Source organism: Ammospiza nelsoni, chromosome 11, assembly GCF_027579445.1.
Source record: "Ammospiza nelsoni isolate bAmmNel1 chromosome 11, bAmmNel1.pri, whole genome shotgun sequence".
In the NCBI taxonomy this organism is placed as follows: Eukaryota; Metazoa; Chordata; class Aves; order Passeriformes; family Passerellidae; genus Ammospiza; species Ammospiza nelsoni.
In genome coordinates, this window is record NC_080643.1 from 14,166,650 (window position 1) to 14,190,892 (window position 24,243).

At 64.7% G+C, this 24,243-nt stretch overlaps 4 protein-coding genes across 4 annotated transcripts; 2 read left to right on the forward strand and 2 right to left on the reverse strand.

The window, feature by feature from the left end:
* Positions 1 to 239: 239 nt before the first annotated feature.
* LSMEM2 (leucine rich single-pass membrane protein 2) lies at positions 240 to 2,071 on the forward strand. Its single transcript, XM_059480064.1, has 4 exons — positions 240 to 261; positions 1,413 to 1,553; positions 1,635 to 1,844; positions 1,930 to 2,071. The coding sequence occupies exons 1-4, from the start codon at positions 240 to 242 to the stop codon at positions 2,064 to 2,066; spliced, it is 510 nt and encodes a 169-aa protein (XP_059336047.1). The 3' UTR covers positions 2,067 to 2,071.
* A 199-nt stretch (positions 2,072 to 2,270) lies between these two features.
* On the reverse strand, positions 2,271 to 5,949 carry IFRD2 (interferon related developmental regulator 2). The gene is made up of 12 exons (XM_059480063.1): positions 5,911 to 5,949; positions 5,662 to 5,778; positions 5,483 to 5,570; positions 5,244 to 5,368; positions 5,008 to 5,165; positions 4,731 to 4,781; positions 4,225 to 4,394; positions 4,008 to 4,113; positions 3,678 to 3,815; positions 3,422 to 3,550; positions 3,253 to 3,348; positions 2,271 to 3,107 (listed from the first exon to the last, which is right to left on the reverse strand). The coding sequence occupies exons 1-12, from the start codon at positions 5,936 to 5,938 to the stop codon at positions 3,027 to 3,029; spliced, it is 1,287 nt and encodes a 428-aa protein (XP_059336046.1). The 5' UTR covers positions 5,939 to 5,949; the 3' UTR covers positions 2,271 to 3,026.
* Positions 5,950 to 8,631: 2,682 nt separating this feature from the next.
* On the forward strand, positions 8,632 to 11,022 carry LOC132078135 (2'-5'-oligoadenylate synthase 1-like). Its single transcript, XM_059480065.1, has 6 exons — positions 8,632 to 9,075; positions 9,245 to 9,539; positions 9,631 to 9,806; positions 9,887 to 10,128; positions 10,212 to 10,347; positions 10,431 to 11,022. The coding sequence occupies exons 1-6, from the start codon at positions 8,881 to 8,883 to the stop codon at positions 10,956 to 10,958; spliced, it is 1,572 nt and encodes a 523-aa protein (XP_059336048.1). The 5' UTR covers positions 8,632 to 8,880; the 3' UTR covers positions 10,959 to 11,022.
* Positions 11,023 to 11,903: 881 nt separating this feature from the next.
* On the reverse strand, positions 11,904 to 23,400 carry SEMA3B (semaphorin 3B). The gene is made up of 18 exons (XM_059479979.1): positions 23,192 to 23,400; positions 16,885 to 17,012; positions 15,887 to 16,044; positions 15,744 to 15,806; positions 15,536 to 15,655; positions 15,369 to 15,462; positions 15,161 to 15,280; positions 14,704 to 14,849; positions 14,491 to 14,605; positions 14,345 to 14,414; positions 14,115 to 14,259; positions 13,788 to 14,007; positions 13,603 to 13,694; positions 13,411 to 13,452; positions 13,161 to 13,318; positions 12,991 to 13,046; positions 12,777 to 12,916; positions 11,904 to 12,668 (listed from the first exon to the last, which is right to left on the reverse strand). The coding sequence occupies exons 2-18, from the start codon at positions 16,982 to 16,984 to the stop codon at positions 12,228 to 12,230; spliced, it is 2,280 nt and encodes a 759-aa protein (XP_059335962.1). The 5' UTR covers positions 16,985 to 17,012; positions 23,192 to 23,400; the 3' UTR covers positions 11,904 to 12,227.
* Between the last annotated feature and the right edge of the window lie 843 nt (positions 23,401 to 24,243).

Consider the following 24,243-nt stretch of genomic DNA (forward strand, 5'->3'; position numbering starts at 1 on the left):
GAAAGGGGGCATGGGGCACTGCCACAACCTGCTGTCCCTTTGCCACTGGCACTGTGCTGCCCGCAGCTCTGTCCACGCCACCAGGCCCCCCTCCCCACAGCTATTTTTATCGCCCCCCAACCGTGTTTCTCACTGTCCTATTTTAAGCGGCGCAGTTGGCGCACCGGGAGCCCAGTGCCCAGCTCCTGGGGGCCCTGCACCACCTCACTGCCCGCTCACACTGCCCAGCACAGGCAGCCATGCCCAGGGAGGCTGCAGAAGGTACTCAGGGGAGTGGGCTTGGGGCAGGGGCTCTGGCACCCCAGGGGATACTGGGCGATGCAAGGCTGTGGGGTTGGCATGGGAGCAGTGGACAGATGGTGCCCTCTGCCATGGGGGCTGTGGGCAGAGATGCCTGCCCAGGGAAGAAAGGGTCCTGGAGGGCTGCAGGTGTAGGGCAGCAGGGTTTAGGGAGGGTACAGGCAGCTGGCACACACAGCCCCCTGCAGCGAACCTACGTGACCAGCTGTGCCCCCGTACCTGGGGCAAGTGGGTGCAGGGGTGATGTGGGTATGTGTGCAGCAGTCCCTGGCCAAGGGTAGGGCTGTGGGGAGGGTCTGAGGGGGCCCTGGGTACCGGCTGAGGCTCCCCAACCCTGATGCCTGCCAGCCTGTGGGTGACACACAGTCTGGACAGCAGCAGCACGGCGCCACGCTGCCCTGTGACACACCACTGACCCCGGGAGGGATTGGGGGTGGGCACACTGCCAGCCTGCCATGCTCTGCCAAGGGCACAGTGCGTGGGCCCTGCACACCACTCAAAAATACACAAACACCTAGAAAACAGTCTTTCCCTCTACCCCAATGCAGGCATGGTTGCTTCCCAAAACAGTGCTGGAGGAATGCCTACTTCCAAAAAGCCCTCTCAGTCCCGTGTGACATGCTCACTAGGGCAATGGGCACCAGGGCCCCCTGGCACAGCATACACCCCACATCTCCATCTGTGCACCCCAAGCAGCACAGGTACCTGCAGGGCAAGCCGGGCCACATGGCAGACTGGCACTGCCCTGAACCTGCCCACCAGCTTCCAGCTGGCCCTTGGAGCCCCAGCCAGTCCCACAGTGCCTGGGCTATCCTGGGGGGTGGCACATTCCTGCCCCCAAGCCAGGGCCAGATTCCAGCCCCACTAACAAGGCTCCGGGATCGTGGCCACCAGGCACCCGCTAACTGCTGCGATGACAGCAGTGGGGCCGGGGGGGCACAGCCAGGGCTTGCCCACGATGGCTGCAGGGCTGGGCCAAGGGAGCACCAGCCTTGGCTGCCTGCCCTGTACAGCACCGGGCTGCTGTGGCTGAGATCCCCCCAGCAGGGCTCTGGTCCCACAGGGGTGCCCAGGGCAGGGCACAGGCTGACCCTTTGCCTCTGTTCCAGCAGACACCATGGGAAGGGCTGAGGGTGCTGCACCAGCAGAGCCTGGGGACCCCGAGAGCAGCGAGTCTGGAGCCATCAGCCTGCGCCCCGTGGAGTCCATCAGCGACCTGTACTGGGCCTCGGGCGGGCACAAGGGCACAGAGGGTGAGAGGAGGGGCAGGGGGGCTGTGCAAGGCCCGGCTGTGCCCGTGGCCAGGCTCTGACTCCTTCTCTCCCCTGCTGCAGGCAATGGCCCGGCTCCCTCCAGCAGCCTGCACCGGCCCCCAGCTCGGCCCGTGTCCCCCGTGCCCCCGCCGCTCCTGCCCACCCTGCGCCCTGTGCCCCCCGCCAGCCCCTGCCCCTGCCTCGGCCCCGGCCACCCCCTGCTGCTGGCCCTGCTGGCGCTCCTGGCACTGTCCAGCCTGGTCCTGGCCACGCTGGCCATCTACCTGAGTGGTATGTGGCACTGGCAGGGTGGGAGATGGGGAATGTGGGGGACCAAAGTGCCCCCGCTCAGCACGCTCCCGTCCTGTCCCCGCAGTCCTGCAGAGCCAGTCGGTGAGGGCGCTGGCCCAGTGGCTGCAGAGCCAGGAGGACGCCGTGCACCAGCTGCGGGCAGCCAGCAGGCAGCTCTGGGCTCGCCTCAACGCCAGTGCCCAGCCGGGCGGGCACCGCTGAGCTGCCCCTGGCCCCGCCACGGGCTCTGGGCCGCCACGGGAAGGGGCACCGAAGGGCAGGAGGGGGGAGCGGCAGCCTTACCCACTGAGACCTGGCAGCATTACCCCTTGGGGCATAGAGGCAATCCCAGACCCTGTCCCAGGCTGTGAGAGAAAGAAACTGGGCTGTAAGGACCTTCATCCGCCCCAGTGACAGCCCTTCCTCTTAACAAGGCAGAAGGCATACTTTATTTAGCCTTTTAATTACCTCTTACAATCAAAGTCTTAGAAAATCACCATGATAGATACATTCCCAGGGTGGCAGGCACTGCCAACTGGCATGGCCCCATGTCCGCCTGGGCAGTGGCCCCCCCGTAATTAATTTCCCACAAGATTACTATTTCATATAAAGCATTTGGCTGCAAAAGGATTGAGAGTAGGCAGCTGGCAGGACTGGGCAGAGCTTCCCACTCCACACTGCTCTGCCACCATCACTGATGCCAGGCTGGCTGGGGAGGCAGGGGCTGTACCCAGCATGGCAGGGTGGGGAGAACGCTCCTGCCACAGGCACAGACACCAGGACCAGCTGCTCTGCAGCCCTGCACAGCTCTGCCCTCCCACCCACTCTTCAGGCTGTGCCAAGCCACCCTGGTGCCCCTGCAAGTCTAGGGAGAGTATACACAAGCCCTGCCACTGAAAGTGGCTGCAGAAGCCTGGGTGAGACCCCCTCCCACTGTGCCACATAGATGCCCAGCCACGGAGCAGGCACACGGCAGCAGGCCACCACCTCCCCCTGCTCTTCTTTTATCCTTCCTATTTTTGGTTAAAAAAATAAAAGACGGGGGCAGCCCCCCCTTGGGGCAGCTCCAGGCATTAAATACTCTGCTGTACATGAATAAAAGCCCGAGGGCTGGGGGCACCTGCCCCTCACAGTGCAGGGTCTGCAGTCCAGGTGGGCTGGGGGCTCTGCCCCCCGTGCCCATCACAGCACATCCGCCCGCTTGTCCCGCACGCGGCTCCGCGCTTTCGTGCGCGCTTTGAAGGCAGCTGAGTTGTAGAGGTGCTGCAAGGAGAGGGACGGAGAGATGAGGGTTGGGAATGCCCCTCTGCTCACCTCGCCAGCAGCACCCACACACTCAGGCACTCAGCTGGAACCCCTGGTGGCAGAGGAGGGGACTGTGGGCACAAATGTGGGAGGTGGCACCCACCTTCTCGAAGCGGGAGACCTTGCTGGCTTTCAGAGCAGCCGCATCCAGCACCAAGGGGGGCCCGAGGCCGAAGATCTCCCGTAGCAGCTCATTGTTCTGTGAAAGCAGGGGTCTGTCAACGCCCACCAGCACCAGCCCAGCACTCCCTGGTGCATCTGCCAGCCCATACCTGGAGGTGGTGGTGGATGCCGGAGCCCAGCACCTCCTTAAAGGCTTGGTAGGTGCGCTGGCGTGCCCAGCTGTCCAGGTACATGCACTCCAGGCCAAATCGGATGGTCTCCTCCTGGTACTCTCCAGTCTGAGCAGAGAGAGGGGCATCAGCAATAACCTGGGCACCAGCCCTGTGTGTCCCCTGGCTCTCCAGAGAGGAGTCATCAGGCAGCTGGGAAGCAGGGGCAGAGCAGGGCAGCCCCAGGCTCCGGTACCTCGATGAAACGCAGGATGTCCCGGAAGATGGATCGCTGCCTCCGTCGGTCTGTCTTGGCTCGGTACTTGTTGCTCTCAGTAGCCAGGACCTTGAGCTGGGTACACAGGAACTCTGTATGTTGGTGGCACAAGTCCTCCTGCCAAAAAGCAGGGGATTTAGAGGGATGACCTCCAGGCACTGCCCACTGCCATGGCCAGGGCAGGGCTGGGGGATCACTGGGGCCAGCCCCTCTGCCTGGGTGCCTGCTGGTCAATGCCAGCTCAGCAGCTCCCTCCCTGCTGCCTGCTTAGTGCCCACCCACTGTTCCATGCCAGAGTCCATGCCTTACCTCCAGGTCCTGGGCCAGCTCGAAGAGCAGAGCAATGGTTTCCCCAGCCAGGATGCGCAGGGCAACGCTGCTGCTGGTCAGCAGTGGGGGCAGCTGCAGCCAGCGACTGGGACAGGGAGGCAAGAGGGCATCAGAGAGGCCAAGCACTGCCCCAAGAGCTGTGTGCTCCACAGCTGGCTGCCCACACCAGCCTCCACTCACTTCACACCCCACTCACTTGTCCAAAATACTCCTGAGGTGGGAGGGGGGGCAGATGGTGAGGAGCAGGGACCATGACTGGAGCGCGCTGCAGTGCAGAGGCCCGTGCTGGGCAGGTGCTGAGCCCCCTTCGCCTGTGCTGGGGGTGCTGAAGATGCCCTCCAAGCAGGACAGGCATGAAACCAGGTCCTGGAGGAGAGAAACTGTGCCAGTCAGACCACAGCTGCCATGGAGATGCCACACTGAGCTGTGCACTCGGGACCAAAGGGGGACACACTATACCAAGAGGTGCCAGGAGCCCCTTGGGACAGGGGAGGCTACTCCACCCACAACACCCCATCTGCTGGCTCCCCCCAGCTCAGCTCCAGGCTGCCCAGGGAAGGGGGCTGGGCTGTCACTCATGTCCCCGTACCCCTACTCCAGCTCAGCTCCAGGCTGCTCTGGCACTGTGGGCTGAGGGCAGGTGGCATGGCAGCCCCAGGGTGCCCTCTTGCAAGGGTACAGACAACACCCAGGCACAGTTACCTCGAGGTCAGCAGCAGCAATGTAGCAGCACATGCCCAGGGCCATGGCACACTGGCAAGAGAAGTTAGGGAAACAGTTAGATCGGGCCCAGGATCATGCCAGGCCTGATCCAGCACCCAGCCAAGGGGCAGCCGGGTTGGGATGCCCCTGCTTTGCCCCAGCGCACTCCACAGCACCCAATCCTGTCACCCTCCCGGCACTGCAGGGGCTCCCAAAGGCATTGCCTGGGCTCTCCCCAGCACGGAGGTGTCCCCAGGAGGAAAGGGGCCAGGCTTACGCTCTGCCGGGCGCTGGGGCTGGCTGTGCTGTCTGTCAGGACGCTGACGAGCAGAGGCTTCAGGCTGCGGAACAACTCTTCTCCCTCCGGGCCGGAGCCCATCTGGAGGCAGAGGAGGGTGAGGACGCTGCCCGCCAGCGCCTGTTCTTCCCCTTTACCTGTGGGCAGCACCAGAGACCTGCCTCAGACACGGCCCAGCGACCCCGCCGACCCCGCCCGCCCGCCCGGCCCCTGACCTTTCTTGAGGCACTTCTCCAGGGAGTCGGTGAGCGTGAGGCGGCGCTCCAGCAGGAACTCGGACAGGGTTCTGGAGGACAGGGCCAGGCGCAGGCCCTGCAGTGCCGCCTGCCGCGCCTTGGCGCTGCGAGACACCGCGGCACGTCACGGGCTGGGCTGTCCCGGCACCGGGCACGTCCCTGCCCGCGGCTGGCAGCGCGCCCGGAGCGCCCGCCCGCGTGGGGACACCGCTCCTCACCTCTTGTCCAGGAGGGTGTCCATGTGCTCCTTCAGCCTGTCCTCCGCCTCCTCCTCCTCCTGGCCGTGCTCACTCGTCGCCTCGCTCCCTGCCCGGGCGGCACCACGTGAAGCCGGGAAGGCCGAGGGCGGGCACACCGCGACCCACGTCGGGGTCACCATGGGCTCCGCGTGCCTCACCTGCTCCCTCCTCAGCGGGGCCGGCGCTCTCGCTGGCACTGCTGCAGTGGCTCAGCACCTCGCTGCCGGCCTCCTCCTCGCTGCCGGGCGAGCTCGCCCGGGCGCTGCCGGTGCCGCCTGCGGGGTTGGGAGCAGACTCGTGTGAGCCCGGCGGTGCCAGCCCGGCGCTGTGAGCCCGGCCCCGCCAGCCCGGCCATGTCACACTCAGACCCGACCCCCGGTCCCCTTTCCCGGGCCCCCCTCACTCACGGCGCGCGGCGCGGCGGGAGCGCGGCATGGCCGGCGCGCGCGGACCCCGCGCCCCGCCCCCGCCGGGAGAGCCCCGCCCACACCCCGCCCACGCCACGCCCCTGAGAGCGCCCCCGCTATCTGCGCGTGCGCCGCGGGACCTGCCCGAGTCCCCTGTCCCTGTCCCTGTCCTGGTCCCTCTCCTTGTCCTTGGTCGCCTCCCTGCCCCTTTCTCTGACACTCTACCTGCCCTTCTCCCTGTCCAGGCGCTATGTTCATCCCTGCTCCCTCAGCATCCCTGCCCCTCTCCTGTCCTGACGCTATCTTCATCCCTGGTCCCTGATAGGAACGGTGCCTACTGATGTCTTTAAGACAATTTGATGGGTGCGGGTCTTTAGGAGAAATCGGTGTTCATGTATTTGAAATGGGTCTTAATGTCTCTTCTAAGCTCAAGCCACACAGGTTTGGTACAGAACCCAGACAGTCTGACTACAGCTCGAATTCCTGAACTTTAAGGCAATAGATAATTGGGTCAGCACAAAGTCTCTTGCAGAACTCAGCCTGAACTTCTGAACTTCAGGGGCAAATGACAGGTTTAGGGGCGGAACACGTGGTAGGCGGTCCGGGAAGGCTGTACCTTCCTAGTACCTCAGCCAATGGGGAAAGGAAGAGGACAACAAGCAGCTGGGAGTTAGGATAAAAGGATGCTGCATCGTGAACGTCAGGAGAGAAATTCCGTGGGGATATGGCCCAGTGGAGTCTCTCCCTTTATTTGAATAAAGTTGCAGGACTCCTCTGTCTCCTTTATGGACACTGGCCTCTCCTAATGTGATTTTCTGCACATCCCTGCCCTGTCTGTGTCCTTGCTCTATCTTCATCCCTAGCTACTCAGTATCCCTGCCTGTATCCCTTCCTCTGTCCCTGTCCCTGCCTGCATCTCATTAGGAAAATCTCATTCCTTGAGTAAAGTACCAATTAGCCTTTCTAGTATGAAATGGTTTGGCCCTTACTAAGATCTATACATCCCCTGTACTGCTGTACACTGCATTGCTGTGGTTGGGTAGGCAGGCAGATAAGGCCCATACCCTGGGTCCTCCCACCATCTGGCCTCACAGATAGGCACCCCTTGGCATAGTGAGACTGACTCCAGAACGAGGAAAGGAGGAGGCCAAAGCCACAAATTGCACTGGCTTTACAAAGCCATGGGGACAAGCAGGCAATCTGTGGAGCCTTGTTGTACCCCAACACTTGTAGGGTGTGAGACCCACATGTGAACCACATTCGAGGTGCCTCTGTTTGGCTGGGACACCCCCTGGGTGAGAATAAAGAACATCTCTTGTCATGCTCACCTTGGTGTCCTGGCCTTGCTCCTCAGGTATGAAATGCTCATGACACCTGTCCCTGCCCACAGCTCTGCCCCTGCCTGTAACCCTGTCCCCAGTGCTGGTCCCCTCCCTGCCTCTCCTCCTAATATCCCTGCCCCTGCCTGTATTCCTGCCTTGTTGTCACCCAATACTCAGGGACACCCCTCCCTGCTCCTGCCTGCATCCCTGACCTGGCCATTTGCTGCTGCTGCCAACCACGGAATCACAGGGTTGGAAGAGACCTTTGATATCACCAAGTCCTACCCAGCCCTAACACCTCAACTAAACCATGGCACATCCAGCCTTTTTTTAAACACATCCAGGGATGGTGACTCCACCACGTCCCCAGTACTTTATCACTCTTTCTGTAAAAAACTTTCTCCTAATATCCAGTATCTCTACTCCTGTCCTTGTCCCTTCTCCTGACTGTATCCCTGTAACCCTGCCCATCTCCCCTCTGTTCTATCTGTACCCCTGTCCCAATCCCTGACCCAAAATGGACCCTATCTCCCTCTTCTTCATATCCCTGCCCCTCCTGCTGACCTTTCCCTGCCCCATCCTTGTCCCCATCCCTTCTCCTCCCTCCCTGTCTCCCTCTCCCCAGCCTCTGCCTGTCTCCTGCCCATGTCCCGACTCCCTGCCCCTTTTTGCTCTTTCCCGCTCTGTTACAGCCCCCGCCCATCCGCCTGGCCCCGAGCCGAGCTCCCAGGTGTGTTTCTGTCATTTGGCTCTTCGCTGTTTATTTGGGCCACGGGGGCAGTCGCGGGCTCCTTCGCACTTTCGTTTCCAGCTTGGCAGAGCTAGAAACTGAAAATTGCGTCGAGAACAGAAACCGAAACTCCCGATCTCCCGGTTTAAGGCAGCACGGGCTGAAACATCCCACACGTACTGCCTGCTCCCGGCATCGAGGGGCTCCGGGGGCTCTGCTGGCGCTGCACCGGCCGCATCCCCCTGCAGGGGACGGCACAGCCTCCCTGGTGATGCCGGCATCAGCCGTGTCCCACCGACGGTGCTGCCACCAGGAGCCTCAGAGAAACTGGCTATGTCTGCATCTCATTGCCTGCAGCGGTGCCGGGCATCTGCTGGCACTGGGGACAGCCTCATTCCATTGCCCGTGGTGGCACTGCCACATCCCTTGCCCCTGCTCACACCATGGCACAGCGTGAGCCGTGTCCCAGCACTGGCTGTGCCCCAGCCTGGACACTGGGGCTCTGTCTGTCAGGGGAGACCCTGTGTCACCGAAGGCACGGGGCTGTGAGACCCTGTGTCACCGAAGGGGCTGTGAGACCCTGTGTTACCGAAGGCACCGGGCTATGAGCCCCACGGCACCCCAGGGCCAGCCTGCAGGCTGCTGCCTCTCTGCCACGGCCAGCCGAGCTGGGTGTCAGGGTGACCGCAGTCCCCTCCCAGCCCCCGCAGGGTGGCACCGGAGACACCCGGAGCATCCCGGGGAAACGACCAGGGGCCACCTTAAGTTCCCCGCGGTGACGCATCGGGGCGGTGGCCCGGGAAGGTTTAAAAGCTGCTGCAGGCAGAAGCAGCCTGTGGGCGTGGAGTGCTGCGGGCAGGAGTAGAGGTAAGAGGCAGCAAATCAGAAGAGGACAAAGGGAGCGATACACCTGTCAGGATGGATGTGGACCCGGCGGCATCCATGGACGGACTGAGAACAGTAACTGCCAGGGAGCTGGATGGCTGGATCGCCAGAACCCTGCAGCCCAGCCCGGAGTTCTCTGCACAGGTGAAGGGGACAGTGTGGAAAATCTGTGAATTCCTGAAGAGGAAGTGCTTTGAGGATAATATCCACGTCCAAAAGACCGTCAAGGTGAGTGCTGCCCGACTTGGGGGCTAGCTGCCACCCCTGCTGCCACCCTTCCCACTGCCCCATGCTCCAGCTCCTGCCCTGCCTCAGTTTCCCTTGGCAGCTCCAGGAGTGGTGGCAGCCGATCCTGGTGCTGGCAGTGGTGCTGAGCAAGCAGGGTCTCTCTCTGCAGGGTGGATCAGCAGGAAAGGGCACAGCTCTGAAGAACAGCTCTGATGCTGATGTGGTGCTCTTCCTCAGCTGCTTACCCAGCTACGAGGACCAGAGGAACAACAGAAGGGTTATCCTGGATTTGATCATGATAAGGCTGAAGGACTGCAGGGAGAGCTTGCAGTTCGATGTGTGCATTGGTGAGCCCAGGTACAAAGGTCCTGACAGCACACCGCGCTCCCTCAGCCTTTCTCTGTCCTCCCCGGAGACTGGAGAGTCCATTGATGTGGACATCCTGCCTGCCTATGATGCTTTGGGTAAGGGCTGCAGGCTGGCACAGGGACAGGCAGTGGTGTCAGTGCTGGGATGGCTCTCACCCTTCTTCTCACCCTCCTTCTCACCCCACAGGGCAGGTGACCCAGGATGCCCCACCAAACCCAGAAGTGTATGTGAGGCTCCTGCATGCCTACAGCCACCCCGGGGAGTTTTCCCCCTGCTTCACTGAGCTGCAGAAGAAGTTTGTGAAGCATCGCCCTGCCAAGCTGAAGGACCTCCTGCGCCTGGTCAAGTACTGGTACAAGAAGGTGAGGGCCGCCCAGCTTTCCCAGTTCCCAACAGACACCCATCCCAGCCAGCTCTCACCTCCATCTGTTCTTCTCCCCAGCTGCTGTATCCACAGTACCCCGATGCGCACCTGCCCCCTAAGTATGCCCTGGAGCTGCTGACCATCTATGCCTGGGAGGAGGGCACAGGCTCCTCCTGCAGCTTTGACATGGCTCAGGGCTTCCGCACAGTGCTGGAGCTGCTGGGCCGGCACCGGGACATCTGCATCTACTGGGAGGAGTACTACTCACTGCAGCACAGAGACATTGGTGCCCACGTCAAGGGCTTGCTGAGCAGTCCCCGGTGAGGACCGTGCCCAGTGGGATTGTGCCTGCTGGCCCCATGGTACTGCCCAGGGCTGACAGCAAAACACTCTGTGTTTTCAGCCCTGTCATCCTGGACCCTGCTGACCCCACGGGGATCCTGGGCCAAGACAAGAACTGGAACTTGATGGCGCAGGCAGCTGCCAGCTACTGCCGCTCACTGCCCTGTCTTGCAAACGTCCAGCCCTGGAATGTGCAGGTAAGGCTGCTTGACCCTGTGAGCATCTTGTCCCCCACCCCTGTCCCTGCTGTCTTTGCCCACCCACTCTCCTGTCCCTGCAGCCAGCCCGGCCCGTGACCATTGAGGTGATGCAGCTGTCAGGCACCAGGCTGACGCAGCGTGTCAGCCCCTACACCACCATCGGGCAGCTGAAGGACATGATCCACCAGAGCTGGGGCATCTCCCCATACCAACAGCGCCTGGCACAGCAGGAGCCAGGCAGGAACAACATCACCCTGCAGGACAGCGATACCCTGGCCACGCACAGCATCTTCTACAACACCACGCTGATGCTGCTGCAGACCGAGCTCCAGAGGATGCAGGTCCTGGTCAAGGACGATAAGAACCGGACCACGACCTACACGGTGCTGCCCACCGACACCGTCCGACAGCTGAAGGAGCAGATCCAGGCCCGGCAGGGGCCCTCTGCCAACGAGCAGCGCCTGACCTACGGCTCCAGGGAGCTGCAGGACCAGCACACGCTGCAGCACTACGACATCAGGCCCATGAGCACAATCTACATGCTCCTGCGGCTCCGGGGGGGCGCAGGCCCCCAGCTCCCCCAGCTCCCTGCCTGCTTGACCTCCTGAGCACTGCCCTCAGCACCAGCCCATGCCCCTGTGTACCCTCCTGTCATGCTGGAAATAAATACTTACTAGATTCTTGTGCTGCTTGCTCTGTTGGGTGACAGTGACAAGTGTTACCTGGGGTAGTCAAAGGAGTTGGGGTCGCCAACACTTTGAGGGGGGACCTCAATGCCACAAGCTGCCGGGATGGCACAGGGACACAGAGGTGCAGTAAAGCAGTGCTCCCTGACCCCAGGGTGTTTGGTGGGGTGAAGGATGCCAGCCTGCTGCCAGCTGGACCTCAGGAGAAAAAACCATCTGCTTTATCTGCCTGCTCCTGCCTGCACCACTGCCTGCCTGTGCTCAGGCTGGGGGGCAACCAGCGCTGGGACATGGTTTGTGCTGGTAGCATGGTGTCACTGCAGGCCGTGGGATGTGGCCAGTGCCACCAGGGGTCCTGATGCCAGCACAGACAGCAGGAGGCAGCAGACTCCGAGGTCACCTTCGGTCACTGCCTTAATTGCTGCCTGCTGGCACCGGGGAAGTTTGGTTTTCATCTTCCAGAAAGCAAAGTGGAGCTGAAAGCACGGGCAGCTGGAAGTCTGGGGAAAACCCATCAATCTTGGCAATGTCCCTGCAGGTCTTGTCTCCCCTCAGCCCTCCAATGTTGCCAGGCATCCTACCCCTCCAGGCTTGGGTGCCAGAGTGGGTCTGTGCTGTGCGGCACCGGGCTGCCCCTGAGCGCTTCTGGGGCTCTGGGTCAGACGCGGGAGCCTGGGCGGCTGAATCTGCTTTATTGTGCTCAATTAGTACAAGGTCCCCTGTGCCACTGTTCTACACCCAGAGCAGTGGGTGCCACCTTTATGCCCCCCAACATCTCCCCTTTATGCCCCCCTCCTCCTGCGTCCCACCAGTGCCTGTGCTGCCCCTCCGTGCCCCCACTGCTGCCCGTGGCCCTTTTGGGACCCGAGCGTGACCCTGCTGTGCCGTCCTCCCGCAGTGCCGTGCTGGGGGGAGCACTGCCTGGCCCCGCAGTTTACATTCATAGTAACAGTCGTTAATAAATATTTCGGTGACTCTGCGATGCCGGCAGCCGGCTGGGTCCCCACCGGTGTTGCAGCCGGTGGCAAGGGCGCTCGGCAGCCCCTCGAGGGGCGGCTCAGCCCGGCTGCCCTCCTGCGGCCCCGGAGCTGCTGCCAGCCCCCGGCAGTGCCCCCGCGGCGCTGCCGAGGCGGTGCCCCGCCCGCGGCCCCGCTCCTAGGCAGAGCCCGGCGCCCGGGGCCGGCGCCCGGGTCACCAGGGGGATGCGCTGCGGGGCCCCCGCTCTGCCCGCGGCCCCTCGTGGGTGCGCCGGCGCCGGGCCCTGCGCGGCTCCGAGCCCTGCCCGCGGCCGGGGGGCCCGGCGGGGCTGCGGGCCGGCGCCGGGGGTCTGCCCCGGCTCCACAGCCTCTGGCACGCCTTGTCCGTGGCTCCCAGCGGCGGGCGCTCCACCAGCTGGAGGAAGTCCCGGTACCAGACCTTGCGGCCGGGGATCCCGGCGGCGAGCTGGGGGTCCCCGGCAGACGCCGCGCCCGTGGCCTGCCCGGCGCCGATCACCTCCAGGGAGAGCCGCAGCAGGGGCTGCGTGAAGCCGTGCTCCGTGGCGTGGCAGAAGTAGAGGCCGGCGTCGGAGCGCTGCACGCTGCGCAGCAAGACACCCCGCTCCGTCCGCACCACCCGCTCGTCCATCTGCACCTGCAGTACCCGCGGGGATGGGCGGTCAGCTCGGCACGGCACGGCACGGCACGGCACGGCACGGCGCGGCACGGCCCCACCGGCGGTACCTGGCCGGGGAGAGCCTACCTCTCGCTGGGGATCATTCAGGGTGCGCTGGTATGTCCAGAGGATGTGGGCTTGCAGGGATTTGGGGATGCACTCCAGAAAGACGGTGCTTCCCTCCACCCCATAGAGCTGCTTCTGGGGCACGGTGTCCCGCCTGGGATCTGTGGGGACACAGCCTGGCTGTCAGCCCCCACCACGGCAGGGCAGCCCCAGACTCGGGCTGGTCCCAGCTCACCTTCAGAGCAGAGCACGTTGGGGTCCCCGTTGCGGACGTCCTGCCGGCGGAAACGCCTGTGGGAGGGCGATGGAGGAGCAGGGGCTGCACAGCCTGACCGTGCTCCTCACCATGGCCTGGGAGCAGGCTGGCTGCCCCAGCACTGCATCCCGGCACGGCATGGCACCTACCTCTTGGTGTTGGGCACGTAGCGGGTGCAGGTGTTGCCATCCCAGGCGCAGTATGGGTCCCGGGCCAGGCAGCACTCGGCACAGGCTTTGCCATAGGCGCTGCAGCGGTGCAGGGGCAGCTGGGCCAGCGCTGTGGTTGAGCCAGCGTAGAGCTGATGCTGGGGGAAGAGCAGAGCTGAGCACCCCGTGCTGTGGCATGGGGCTACGCAGAGCCATGGTGGACCTGGGAATGCCCAGGGGTCCCCCTTACCCGCTTGGAGGAGAGCTGCAGGCTGATGACGGGGGAGGAATCCTGTGGGCAGAGCATGGGCAGGAGTTAGGGGGGAATGGGGCAGCCTAGGGATGCAGCATCCTGGCTCCCACATGCAACCCAGAGCATGGACAGCACATGGGGATGCTGCAGGGACGTCTGACTGGTGGGATGTGGAACCCTGACCCTCACCTGGAAGACCTGCAGCTCCTCCAGAAGCAGCGGCTCCATGCGGTGCCAGCTCTCCTTGGGCACTGAGACCACCTTCAGCACTGTGCCCACATCTGCAGGCAGGGAGGGGTGAGGCCACAGGTCCCAGCCCCAGCATCTCCCCGCTCTCCCCATCTCACTGCCCCATCCCTAGGGTCACCACGTGCCTGTGCCAATGAAGAGGACGTCGTAGTGGCCATCGGCAGCGGTGACACGGTCCACAGCTATGCGGGTGAAAGTGTAGGGCACGGTGGCTTGCAGAAACAGGGGGCGCTGGCCATGGGGCAGGACAGGGTTGTACATCAGTGGGTGGTGACGGGCAAACTGTATCACCTCGTCTGGGAAGTCCTTGGTGGAGCCAAAGGTGCCGAAGGTTTTGCTGGGGCACTGCAGGGAGACAGCAGTGGCTAAGCAGGGTCTCACAGCCCATGTCCCCACCCCACGTAGTGGCATCCCAGTGGTGGCAGCAGCCAGGACACCCCTACTCCACGTACCATGCCTGGGCGGGGGTATGGCACCCGGCCCTGGTATGACACCCACTGGTAGTTGGGACCTTCCTTGTGTGCAAAGGGGCCCAGGAAAGCCCGGCGGATGTCAGCCATGGTGTAGACACAGACAGCTGAGCCTTGGAAAACAGAGCTGATGGGAGAGAGAGGGGAAAGATGTGAGGGGGCAAGGGAGGGCACCGCTGGGTATGTGCAGGGTGCTGGGGAAGGGGCTCGACCTGGAGGTGGAGAAGATGGCGTAGATCAGAGGGTTGCGCTTGTCTCTTGTCTGCAACAGGAAAACATCCCCTGCAAGCAGGGAAGGCATCAGTGCTGCCAGTGCTGCCCAAGCTGCACTGCTGGGGCCGCATCCCTGTTCACTCACGGAGCTCATCAAAGTGGGTGTCTGCCCCGTCGGGCCCTGGCACAGCGCACACCAGCCGAGCCTTCAGGAATGTCGTCCACTTGTTCACCAGGCTGCGCTGCCCGCCCATGTCGTTCTGCCAGGGCAAGGGGGACACCGGTGTCAGCAGCAGCAGCAGCAGGTGGCACCCCTGGGCACCCTGGCCCCAGCCCCCCTGCCCGTGCCCGCTCTCACCCGGCAGATTTGGCCGATGCGGGCGAAGCTGGTCTTGCCCAGCCCCTGCTGCCGTTCCACCGCCGTCTCACGGAAGAAGAAGTAGATCTTGTCATCGTCGGGGTCCTCACTCTCCGGCACCAAAAAAACAGCCACGAACTTGGGCTCTGGGGACAGAGGGGTGGTGCTTCCAATGCTTCCACTGGCTGTGCTCCCCAGGGACCCTGGAGCACCTGTTGGGGTCCCAGGGGAGGGTGCAGAACCAACCCTGCCCAGCTGCAGAGTAGAGGCATAGTGAGGATGGGACTCCACCAGACATTGAGGGTCTGGAGGCAACACACGAAGCCCTGAAATCACCCTCTGGAGGCAGTAAAGATATATCTGAGCCTGGAGGAGTCCTTGCCCTGATGCCTCCAGGCAGCAGCACTGCTGTGCCAGTGGCTCCCTCTCCCCCACCCTCCCAGTGCCCAGCACTGACCGTTGAGCCAGCGAGAGTCGTGCTGCTCCGTGCGGATGGAGGGACGCCGGCCCAGGCTGCGGAAGATGGTAAAGTCACGGCCCATCAGATCGGTGGCCACCCCAGAGTAGAGCTCCTCGCCTGGCAGGCACCGAGGGAAGTGTTATAGGGGCCCCCCTGGCACCCCTGTGCCACGCTGCACCCAGCACCAGGCTCAGAATGCCCTTACCCACAAGGACAGAGGCGGCTGTGTGCCGGGGGTCATACGGGCTCTTCCCCTTGCCATCCTCAGTGTGGTGGGGGTCCAGCTTGAAAACGGGCTCCTGGAGAGGGTAAGGATGGGAGGTGGGCAGGTGGCAGCAGCTGGAGGGTGTGGTGGTGCCAGGGGAGGCTCACTTCTGCATGCTGGCCAGCCTCGATGAAGGCACAGACTGGGTGGAAGGCACCAGTGCCGCAGGCGTATAGGTGGGTCCGGTTGTAGGGGTGCAGGATCTTCACAAAGTTCATGCACTCAGCCTGAGGATGGAGGGAATGAAGGGTGAGGTAGTGCTGGGGCAGATCCCTGGCACAGTCCTGGCATCCCACAACACTCCCCATAACTCACAGTGATGTCCTTGCCGGCCCAGTTGCATTCTTCCCTCCACTCCACGGGAGCCGGCCAGTAGATCTGCGGGTGGAGAAGGGGATGCTCACCACACCTGGAGCACCCAGCACTGTCCTGCCAGCCTGTTCCCCCCGCCCCGTTACCTTCCTGCCCCGCTGGCTGATGTCATCCAGGGCCAGAGAGAGGAGGTGGTTCTTGGCGCCCACGAAGAGACGGCCGCGCTCCTCGTCCAGCAGCAGGGCCTCGTAGCAGCAGGAGTGCTCCAGCGAGAAGAGGTGCAGCCCATGGCGAGCCCGCAGCTCTGCCGGGAGCCAGCGGCGCTGCTCAGCCCGGCCCCGCCACTGCCCGTCCATCCCCGCTGCCCCGGACACGCTCCGAGGCAGCCCGGGTCAGGCCACGGCCCCCTGCCCTGCCATCCCCTCCCCCAAACCTGTCCCACTGGCTTGACCAGGTTCACCAAGCCCTTGCCTGCCCAGCATTCATCCCCATGCCAGCTCCACACCCACCCCCGAGTCCCCCGAGACTCATCCCCAAACCGCTCAGCAGTGATTCCCATGCCCTCGGCACCCATCCCTGCACCGCTCACCCGGCAGCGGGGGAGAAGGGGCCATTCCCTGCCCCGCGGAGCTAATCCCACCGTGGCGGGAACAAACAGCCCTTTGTCAGGCTGCGAGGAGAGCTCTCGCTGAGCCCCGCCGCTGGACAAAGCCCCCTGCGCCGTGCTGGAGCCCCTGGAGTGGCCGGTCGGGACACGGCAGCAGCTCTCCAGGTGGCACAACATTCCCGACAGGTATGGCACAGCGGAGGCCAGGGAGTGCCACCACGGTGCACGCAGGGATGGGGCACCTGCGCCTGCACATGCCGGGGGATGGGAGCGAGGTCCCAAGCACCGGCATGGCCCTAAGGACAAGCAGGTGGCCCTGGAGGGGCTGGCATGAGGTCAGGAGCAGTACCAACACCTGATAGCCCGCGGGGAGGGCGGCAGCAGTGCCAGGGATGTGCCACCGCTGGGGCTTGCACCCACCGCACGGTGCTGCCCCCGGACCCTCCCGTCCCTGTGATGATGCTGGCTGTGCTGACACGGAACCAGCGCACCCAGAGCTGACCCCGCACCCCCGCCCTGCCCGTGTCCCGCGCTCACCGGGGAAGGACAGCTTGAGGCGGGGGGTGGCAGCGGCCGGGGCCCGGCCCGCGGAGAGCCCGCGCAGCAGGAGCAGGAGCAGGAGCAGCGTGCGGCTCATGGCCGGGCTCTGGCTGGTGGCGCCGCGGCTGGGGCACAGAAACAACACCTCAGCTCGGGTTACAGCCCCCTCCCCACAGCCCCCAGACCACGATCCCTCCCCGATGCTGCCGAGTGTCTGCAGAGCCCTGAGCATCAGCACGGGGCAACTCCAGGCACGGCACAAGGGGATCCCCCACTGGGCTCGGCCTCGTAGTCGGAGGGGATGTGAGCCAGCCACGTCCCTCCCTATGTTAAAGTCCCCATTAATCTAATCCCAAACATAATGGGCTTCAGAAATACCCCTCCTGCTCCTGCCCGTGGGGAAACAGAGGCAGCCCAGCCGAGCAGCATCCAGCCCTGCCCATGCCTGTCTGAGCCCATCAGCAGAGTGTGCCGGGCTCTGCTCATTCCTGCCTGCACGCACGGAGCTCTGCTAGGAATGGGGACAAGGACAGAGCAAGCACCGAAGTGGTGACAACCAAATAGGGCACGCTGGGCAGTCAGTGGGCTCCTGAGCACTGGGCAAGCTGTCCATGATGGTAGTCATGGGGTCCCGTGCCTCAGTTTCCCCCACTGCTACAGCCCCACCATTAGCCCTTGGCCTTTCTTGTACCACCATAGAAATGAGAGCAGGATTTGGGGGCTCTGGCTGAGCAAGTGCCCACAACACCCAGAGGGACCCATGCTGGTGTGTCTGCCACTCTGATGGGTGCTCACCACGAGGTAGGAAACTCCTCCTCTGACTCTGGCAGCAGCAGCTCTCCCCTGGGGAGTGGGAGGTGGTGGTTATCAGGGCACTGTGCCAGAACACAGATCCCACCTTGCCTCCTGGCCATGCTGCGGTGCCTTGTGCAAGGCACACACTGAGCCATGCCGATCATGGCACAGCCACAGCACTGGGTCTCACCAGGACACCAGTGACAGCCAAAGCCCCACCACAGCCTGGAGCTCGGTGCAATCACCCCAGGCTCTGCTGCCCTGCCTGAGCTGGGAGCCGGTGGATGCTGGCCGGGAGGATCGCACGAACACGCGGCACGGAAGGGGCTCCTGCGGGCAGGGCAGCCCCTCTGGGCTGGCCGGTGAGCCCGGGGCGGGCAGCGGGCAGCGGGCAGGGCCTGGCTGGGCGCAGTGCCGGCTACGGCTGCCCGGTGTCCCGGCACGGAGGCGATCGGCGCTAATGGCATTTACAGAGGCGCCGGGATGAGGCGCGGAACCCGCCGGGCTCTGCCGCCAGCCGGGGCCGTGCCGGGGCACGGGGGAGCTCCCGCCTGTCCTCACTTACGGAGCGGCCGGGGCAGACCCCCGGGCACGGACCCGCGTGGCTCCGACCCGCCTGGCACGGGGGTCGGGCGGGGGGCGGGCAGCAGCGGCAGCACCACGGACCCTCGGTGCCAACCCTGGCAGATCCAGCCCGCGAAACTCCTCGTGCCAACCCCGACGCCAGCCCGCCGGTGCCCCCCGGTGCCGGAGGGGTCACGAACCCCGCCGCGAGCCCCCCAACACCAGCACGGGCCGCCCCCCCGACGGCAGCGCAGAGGCCCCGTCACCCCGGGACACTCCCCGGTCACCCCCGTACCCCGCCGGCCCGCGGCCCCGGCACCCACCTGTGTCCCGGCTCGGCTCGGTCCGGCCCGGCCCCGCCCGCGTCCGCCGGGAGCGAGCGGGGCGGCCCCGCGGGGCGGGGCGGGGCGGGGCGGGGCCGGGGGCGCGCACAGGGACACGCACACGAGTGTGCGAGCACACGCTCACGAGCGGGCACCTCACACACGTGCACACACACACGCACAGGCAAACACCCACGGCCCCTCACACACACACACAGACAGAGACACACACACACACAGCCGTGCGGCCACCCCCCCAGCGGCCCGGGGTGACGCCCACGGGGACACCCACGGTCACACCCGCTGCCCCGGGGCAGAGCTGAGGGTGCCCAGCTCCGCACACGCGTGGCCCAGCCCACGAGCGGTGCCGGGCTCCCTCCTCTCCGGGACAGGCACTTGCTTGCCCGAGCGTGGGGGCCGTGCCGGGGGTGCCGGGGCCGTACCGGGGGTACCGGGGGCCGGTCCCGCGCCCCGCTCAGCTGCAGCCCAGATGTCTGGCCCGGGCCCAGCCCGGAGCAAACAAAATTCCTCCGCTGCCTCCCATTTTCCAGCTGCCGCTGCCAAGAATAGCAAGTGCCGAGCGGTGCCGGCAGCGGGGCCACGCGTGCCTCGGCGGGCAGGGCTCGGGGCGGGGAACAGGAGCTGCCCCGGGGGCCGCACCTGCCTCGCTCTCCCCCTGACTGTCCCTACCTGCGGGTGCGGGGGTGCAGGAAGGCGGGTCCGGAAGGCGTGGGGAGGCAGAGCTGTAGGCGGGCGGGCAGGGGTGCGGGCAGGCAGGGGTGCGGGCAGCAGGCTGTGCCGGCAGGTGCAGGGTGAGCAGCAGCGCGGGCAGCAGCGGGTGCGGACAGGTGCGGGCAGTGGGTGCCAGCAGGCAGCGAGCGCAGGTGGGCTGGCAGGGAGTGCGGGCGGGCCGGCAGCGGGTGCGGGCAGGTCAGGTGCAGGTGCAGGCAGGCAGCTGGCACAGGCAGGCAGTGAGTTCAGCAGGAAGCCAGAGCCGTGCAGTAGGCAGAAGCTGTGCCAGGCAGGGTGCCCGGGAAATGCCCTTCTGTCCCGCTGCCAGTAACCCTCGTGCTGCCAGCCCCGGTACTCTGGCGTGCTGGCAGGCTCTGTTCCAGCACCACATCTTGTTCCTCTCCTGGCTGTGCCGCGGTGCTGAGTGGCATTCAGCCCAGCCCAGCCCAGCCCAGCTTTATGGCAGCAAGGAGGACAGAGACAGCGAGGGGACGGGTGGGGCAGCAGGGGAGCTGGCACCGGTACGGCAGGGGTTACTCTGCTGTCAGACTTTGACCAGGCACCGGCAGGACTCTGGGCTGGGTGGCCCCACACGGGCATTGCGTCCCTGTGCCTACTGTTACGGGACGGCTCTGAGATGGTGGGGACAGGGATGTCGTGCGCAGCCCTGCACAGTGGGCACCTTCCTATTCCAGCGCCGTGCCTCAGTTTCCCTTCACCCAGTTGGGACCTTTCCAGCTACCGCCGCTCCCGGCAAGCGTGGCGAGGTGACCAGGTGACGTCACTATCGCCCCGGAGCCCTGAGGGGACCTTGCTGGCAGCGGCTCCGCCTGGAGAAACCATCAAGCGTCAGGAGGGCCGGGCTTCCATCCCGGAACAAGCGGCGCGGGAGGGATGCGCCACGTCGCCCGCCGGCCACCCCTGCCCGCCCCACGGGGTGTTCCTGGCCAGCCCGGGAGCCACCGGCCGCTGGCACGGTGGCGGTGCCCATGTGGAACGGGCATGGCCGCTGGCATCCCGCCCCCATCCCCGCGCTCCGCAGCCCGCCGAGGATTTCACAGCCAGGTGCCGGCGGCCTGGCTCCCCGCCAGAGCGGGGGTGTCGCTGCCCACGGCACCTGCAGGTGCTGCCGCTCTCGCTCTTTGATCCCGACCCTGCCGCTGGCAGATCCGCACCCGGGGATCGCTGCCTCGGCCAAGTCTCCCCCGGCGGTTCCGGCTCCGGAGAGCATCTGCGGCTCGGCCGGCAGCGCCCGGGCCCGCGGCGGTGTCACCGGGAGTAAACGGCTCCTCTGCACCCCCGCAGGGCCCGGGGGCGGCACGCAGAGGCAGCGCCAAGGCTCCGGCATCTCCCGTGCCGGGCTGAGCCAGCAGGGCACGGGAGGTGCCCGGGATGACCAGGAGCTGCTGGATGCCCTGCATGCAGGGAGGAGGGCTGGGACTGGCATCCACTAGCCCTGAGGATGGGTACCAATCCTGCATCCCAAACAGGAATGGTACCTCACCAGAGGAACCCTCCTGATTCTGTGGGGTGACTCCCCCAGGGGTGCTGCAGGGTGGTTCCCCATATCCCTGGGGCCTAAAGTGCTTCCCTCAGGCCTGGTGGAGCCATCATGGCTGGGACATAGCAATCCCTGGGTCCAAGGGTCAGGGTGAGCTGTGCCATGACAGCTGGTGCCATAGGCATCCCTGTGACACATGGGCTGGGCACGGCACTGCTCCCCAGCCAGGAGATGTGCTTGTGCAGCAGGGTGCCTTGCCAGCACTGCTAGTGACACTGCCAACTCGTCACAGGGCTGGAGAGTGGTGGCATCCTCCCCCCAGCCTACACCCATACCCAAGCACAGGGATATGCTGCTCAAACTAGTCTCCCCTGGGTCTGGACACCCCAAAAAATTGCTGGTCCTTTGTGATGGCACTAAAGATGTGGCTTTAGGACTTCTTTGGGAGCCTGTCTGTGGTGGTCCACATCCATAATGTTGGGCCATGAGATGGCATCAGGCCTTGCATGGCTGCCACATTCCTGGTACAGGGGAAGGATGTGCTAGGCGGGGGACAGAGCTCATGGCATCCCAAGTGGGCCATCGTGAGGGCTTGGCTGGCAGCAAGCAAACGTGCCTGAAACAGCTGCATCCTTGCAGCACAGCATGCAGCAATGCCCCAGGGCGACACCAGCTCTGGGCTCACACCCTGTCTGTGGATACACCCTGACCTTATGTCCACCCCCATCACAGCAGGCTGGTGAGACCCCAGCCTCAGGGAGCCCAGTGGCCCCAGTGCATTCCTGCCGGGATTAGGTGCCGGCTCCCGGCAGTGCCATGCTGGTGTAGCCCAGCTAATCCCTTTTTAATTGTCCCAACCCTGTTCTGGACTGATCTGGGCTGCCCAGGGAATGGGGGCCTTGTGTGCACCCCAGTGCCTGAGCACCTGTGGGGTGCTGCCATCGTGTGTCCCTTCTGTGGCACCAAGCCATGATGAACCTTTGGGGTGGTGATGAAGAAGGGGATGTCCCTCCTCCAGGTGCAGGGCAGTGGCTTTTTAGAAAGGGAAAGGGAGGGATCCTGGTCTTATAGGATCCTATCCTCCTAACCAAGGTGACCATTTGCCCTTGCCTTGGTGTCTGCCAGCAGCCAGGCTCTGGGACAGGCAGAGGGGCCATTGCCCTGCACTGAAAAGCACCAAAGCTCCTCAAAGCCATACTTGGGGCAGGAGCAGGACACCCAGGCTTTCTGCCGCCATGCAAGCACTCTTCCCACCCCAGCAGGAGGGCAGTGGGAGATGCTGGCTGAGTCCCCCTGCCTGCTGTCCTGCCCACGTCCCTTTGGCCCTGCCCTGAGCCACACCAACCAGCGGCATCCAGCTCCTTAGGCTTTAAAAATAGGATGGCGTCCCTGCGATGGGGTCAGTAATTTTAGCCAGGGTGTGTCTTGTTGGGAAGCATGCTGATCCATTCATCTTCTCCTGCTGGCCCCGCTGCATCCACGGACACAGGGCTGATGTCAGCCCCTCACTGCCCATTGCTCCTCCCTGCCCCGGGGCAAAGCAGCACAGCCACGGCCTCCTCGGGCACAGGCAATGCCCTGGAGGGATGGTGAGGGTGGGGAAGAGAGGACAGGGGTGTCCAGCTGCCCCCCGAGCCTGCCTGCTCCCTATCGTGGGCTTATTGCCCCCAGAGCTGGTGGCAGCAGGGAGCACAGCACTCCTGGCACCCAGCAGCACCCGGACAGGCAGCCGTGGAGCAGTGCCGGCACCCTGCCCTCTCCTCTCACCCTGCTCCTCTCACCCCGGACCCCAGCACAACAGGCACTTCAGCCTGCCTCCCACGGTGCTCCCGGGGGGCTGTGCCGGCTGGGAAGGCTGCGGGGGCCGCCACCGAGAATAATGGGGCCATTGAGGGCCGAGCCGGCACGGCACAATGGGGCCTTGTGTGCTGGCCCCGCTCCGCTCCTGCCCAGCCCGTGCCCAGCCGCAGGACACCCCCTTTGCCCATCGCCCCGGGGCTCACCCAGGTGCCAGCCCCTGCCTCGGCCGAGCCACTGAGTGCCGCGAATGAGCAGCAGGTGGGAGGCCAGCAGGGCAGCTCCCCTTCCATAAACCAGTGCCAGGGAAGGAGCCCGCTTGGGAAACTTCCCAGCGTGCTGCTGCTCACCCCTGCCACCCCCGCTGGGACAGGGCTTGGGGGTTCCTGCCCGGCTGTGGGGTGACGGGAACAAGGAGGTGGCACCTGCCCTGTGATGCCTTCACTTCCCTCTCAGCACCACGTCCGAGCCCGCTGGCACCCGCTGTGGGGACTCAGGGACCTCACAGCTTCCCAGGGAGCCCCGTTGTCCCAGGTCCCCAATGCCACAGCCCCCCTCATCGGGCCGGCCCGGCTCCCCAAACCCATCTCACCTGCTGTGTGCAGCGGTGCCTCCGCCGCAGCTCGCCTGCCTCCTGGCCCGCGGTTCAGCTGGGCTCTGCCTGCCGCCGGCTCCTTAAACCCCAAATCCCGGCGCTGGGAGCCAGTCCCGCCGCCGGCGGGGGTGGAGGGAGGGGATGCAGAGCCCCGGTCCTGCTCCCGGGGCCGCCACCAACAAAAGGCGACTGTGTCGTGTGTCCTCCCTCTGCACCCAAGGACCTGCCTGGGAACAGCCCCTCGGGAGCGCGGGGCTTTCGGGGCGCTGCCACCCCGTCTGCCTGCCCTGGGAAGGGAGGAGAGGTGCGAGCAAGCCCAGGAATCCCGATCACAGCCGCGCTACATCCCGATGTCCCCACGCTCCCGCTCCTGCCTGCTCGGTCCTGTTCCTGCCTTGGAGCAGCGCCAGGGTGAGGGCACTCATCACCGTCCCAGCGCCTCAGCTGCTCCTGCAAAGTCCAGCCCAGCCGGGCTGCAGGGGGAGGAAGGGGATGCGGCTGCTGCCATGGTGCCGGTTCTGGGGGGACTCACACCCCGGAACCCCCATAGCTGCCGTGGGGCCGGGGGAAGCGCCCCTGCGGTCCGAAGGCCGAGCAGCCGGCGACGCCTCATTAGTGCGGGGTAAATGTGTAACAAGTTCTCGGCTGGGCTGGGGCTGTTTGAGCCGCATGACTTCTCCTGCCTTCCCGGCGTCCTAGGAGCAGGGGATCGAGTGGCTCTTACTGCTCTTTGCTGCTCTATCGCAGTAAGAGCCGCTCAGGCAGGGCAGGAGGGAGGAGGAGAGTCCGTGTCGTGGCTGGACACGCTGGGGTGCCCAGAGCTGGCTGGCGGAACACAGTGGGCAGCGCTGGGCTGGGCACAAGCACATTGCTGGAGGGACACGATGATCTCAGCCCATGTGCCCTCCAAGAGGGCATGAGGTGAGAGAGCAAGGGAGCAAGGCTTTGTTCAGCAGTGCCTCCCAGGACGGGAAGCAATGGGCACCATTCTAATAAAAAAACAAAACAGGAAATTCCATCTGGAGGCAAGGGAATGTGTTTTTCTTCTG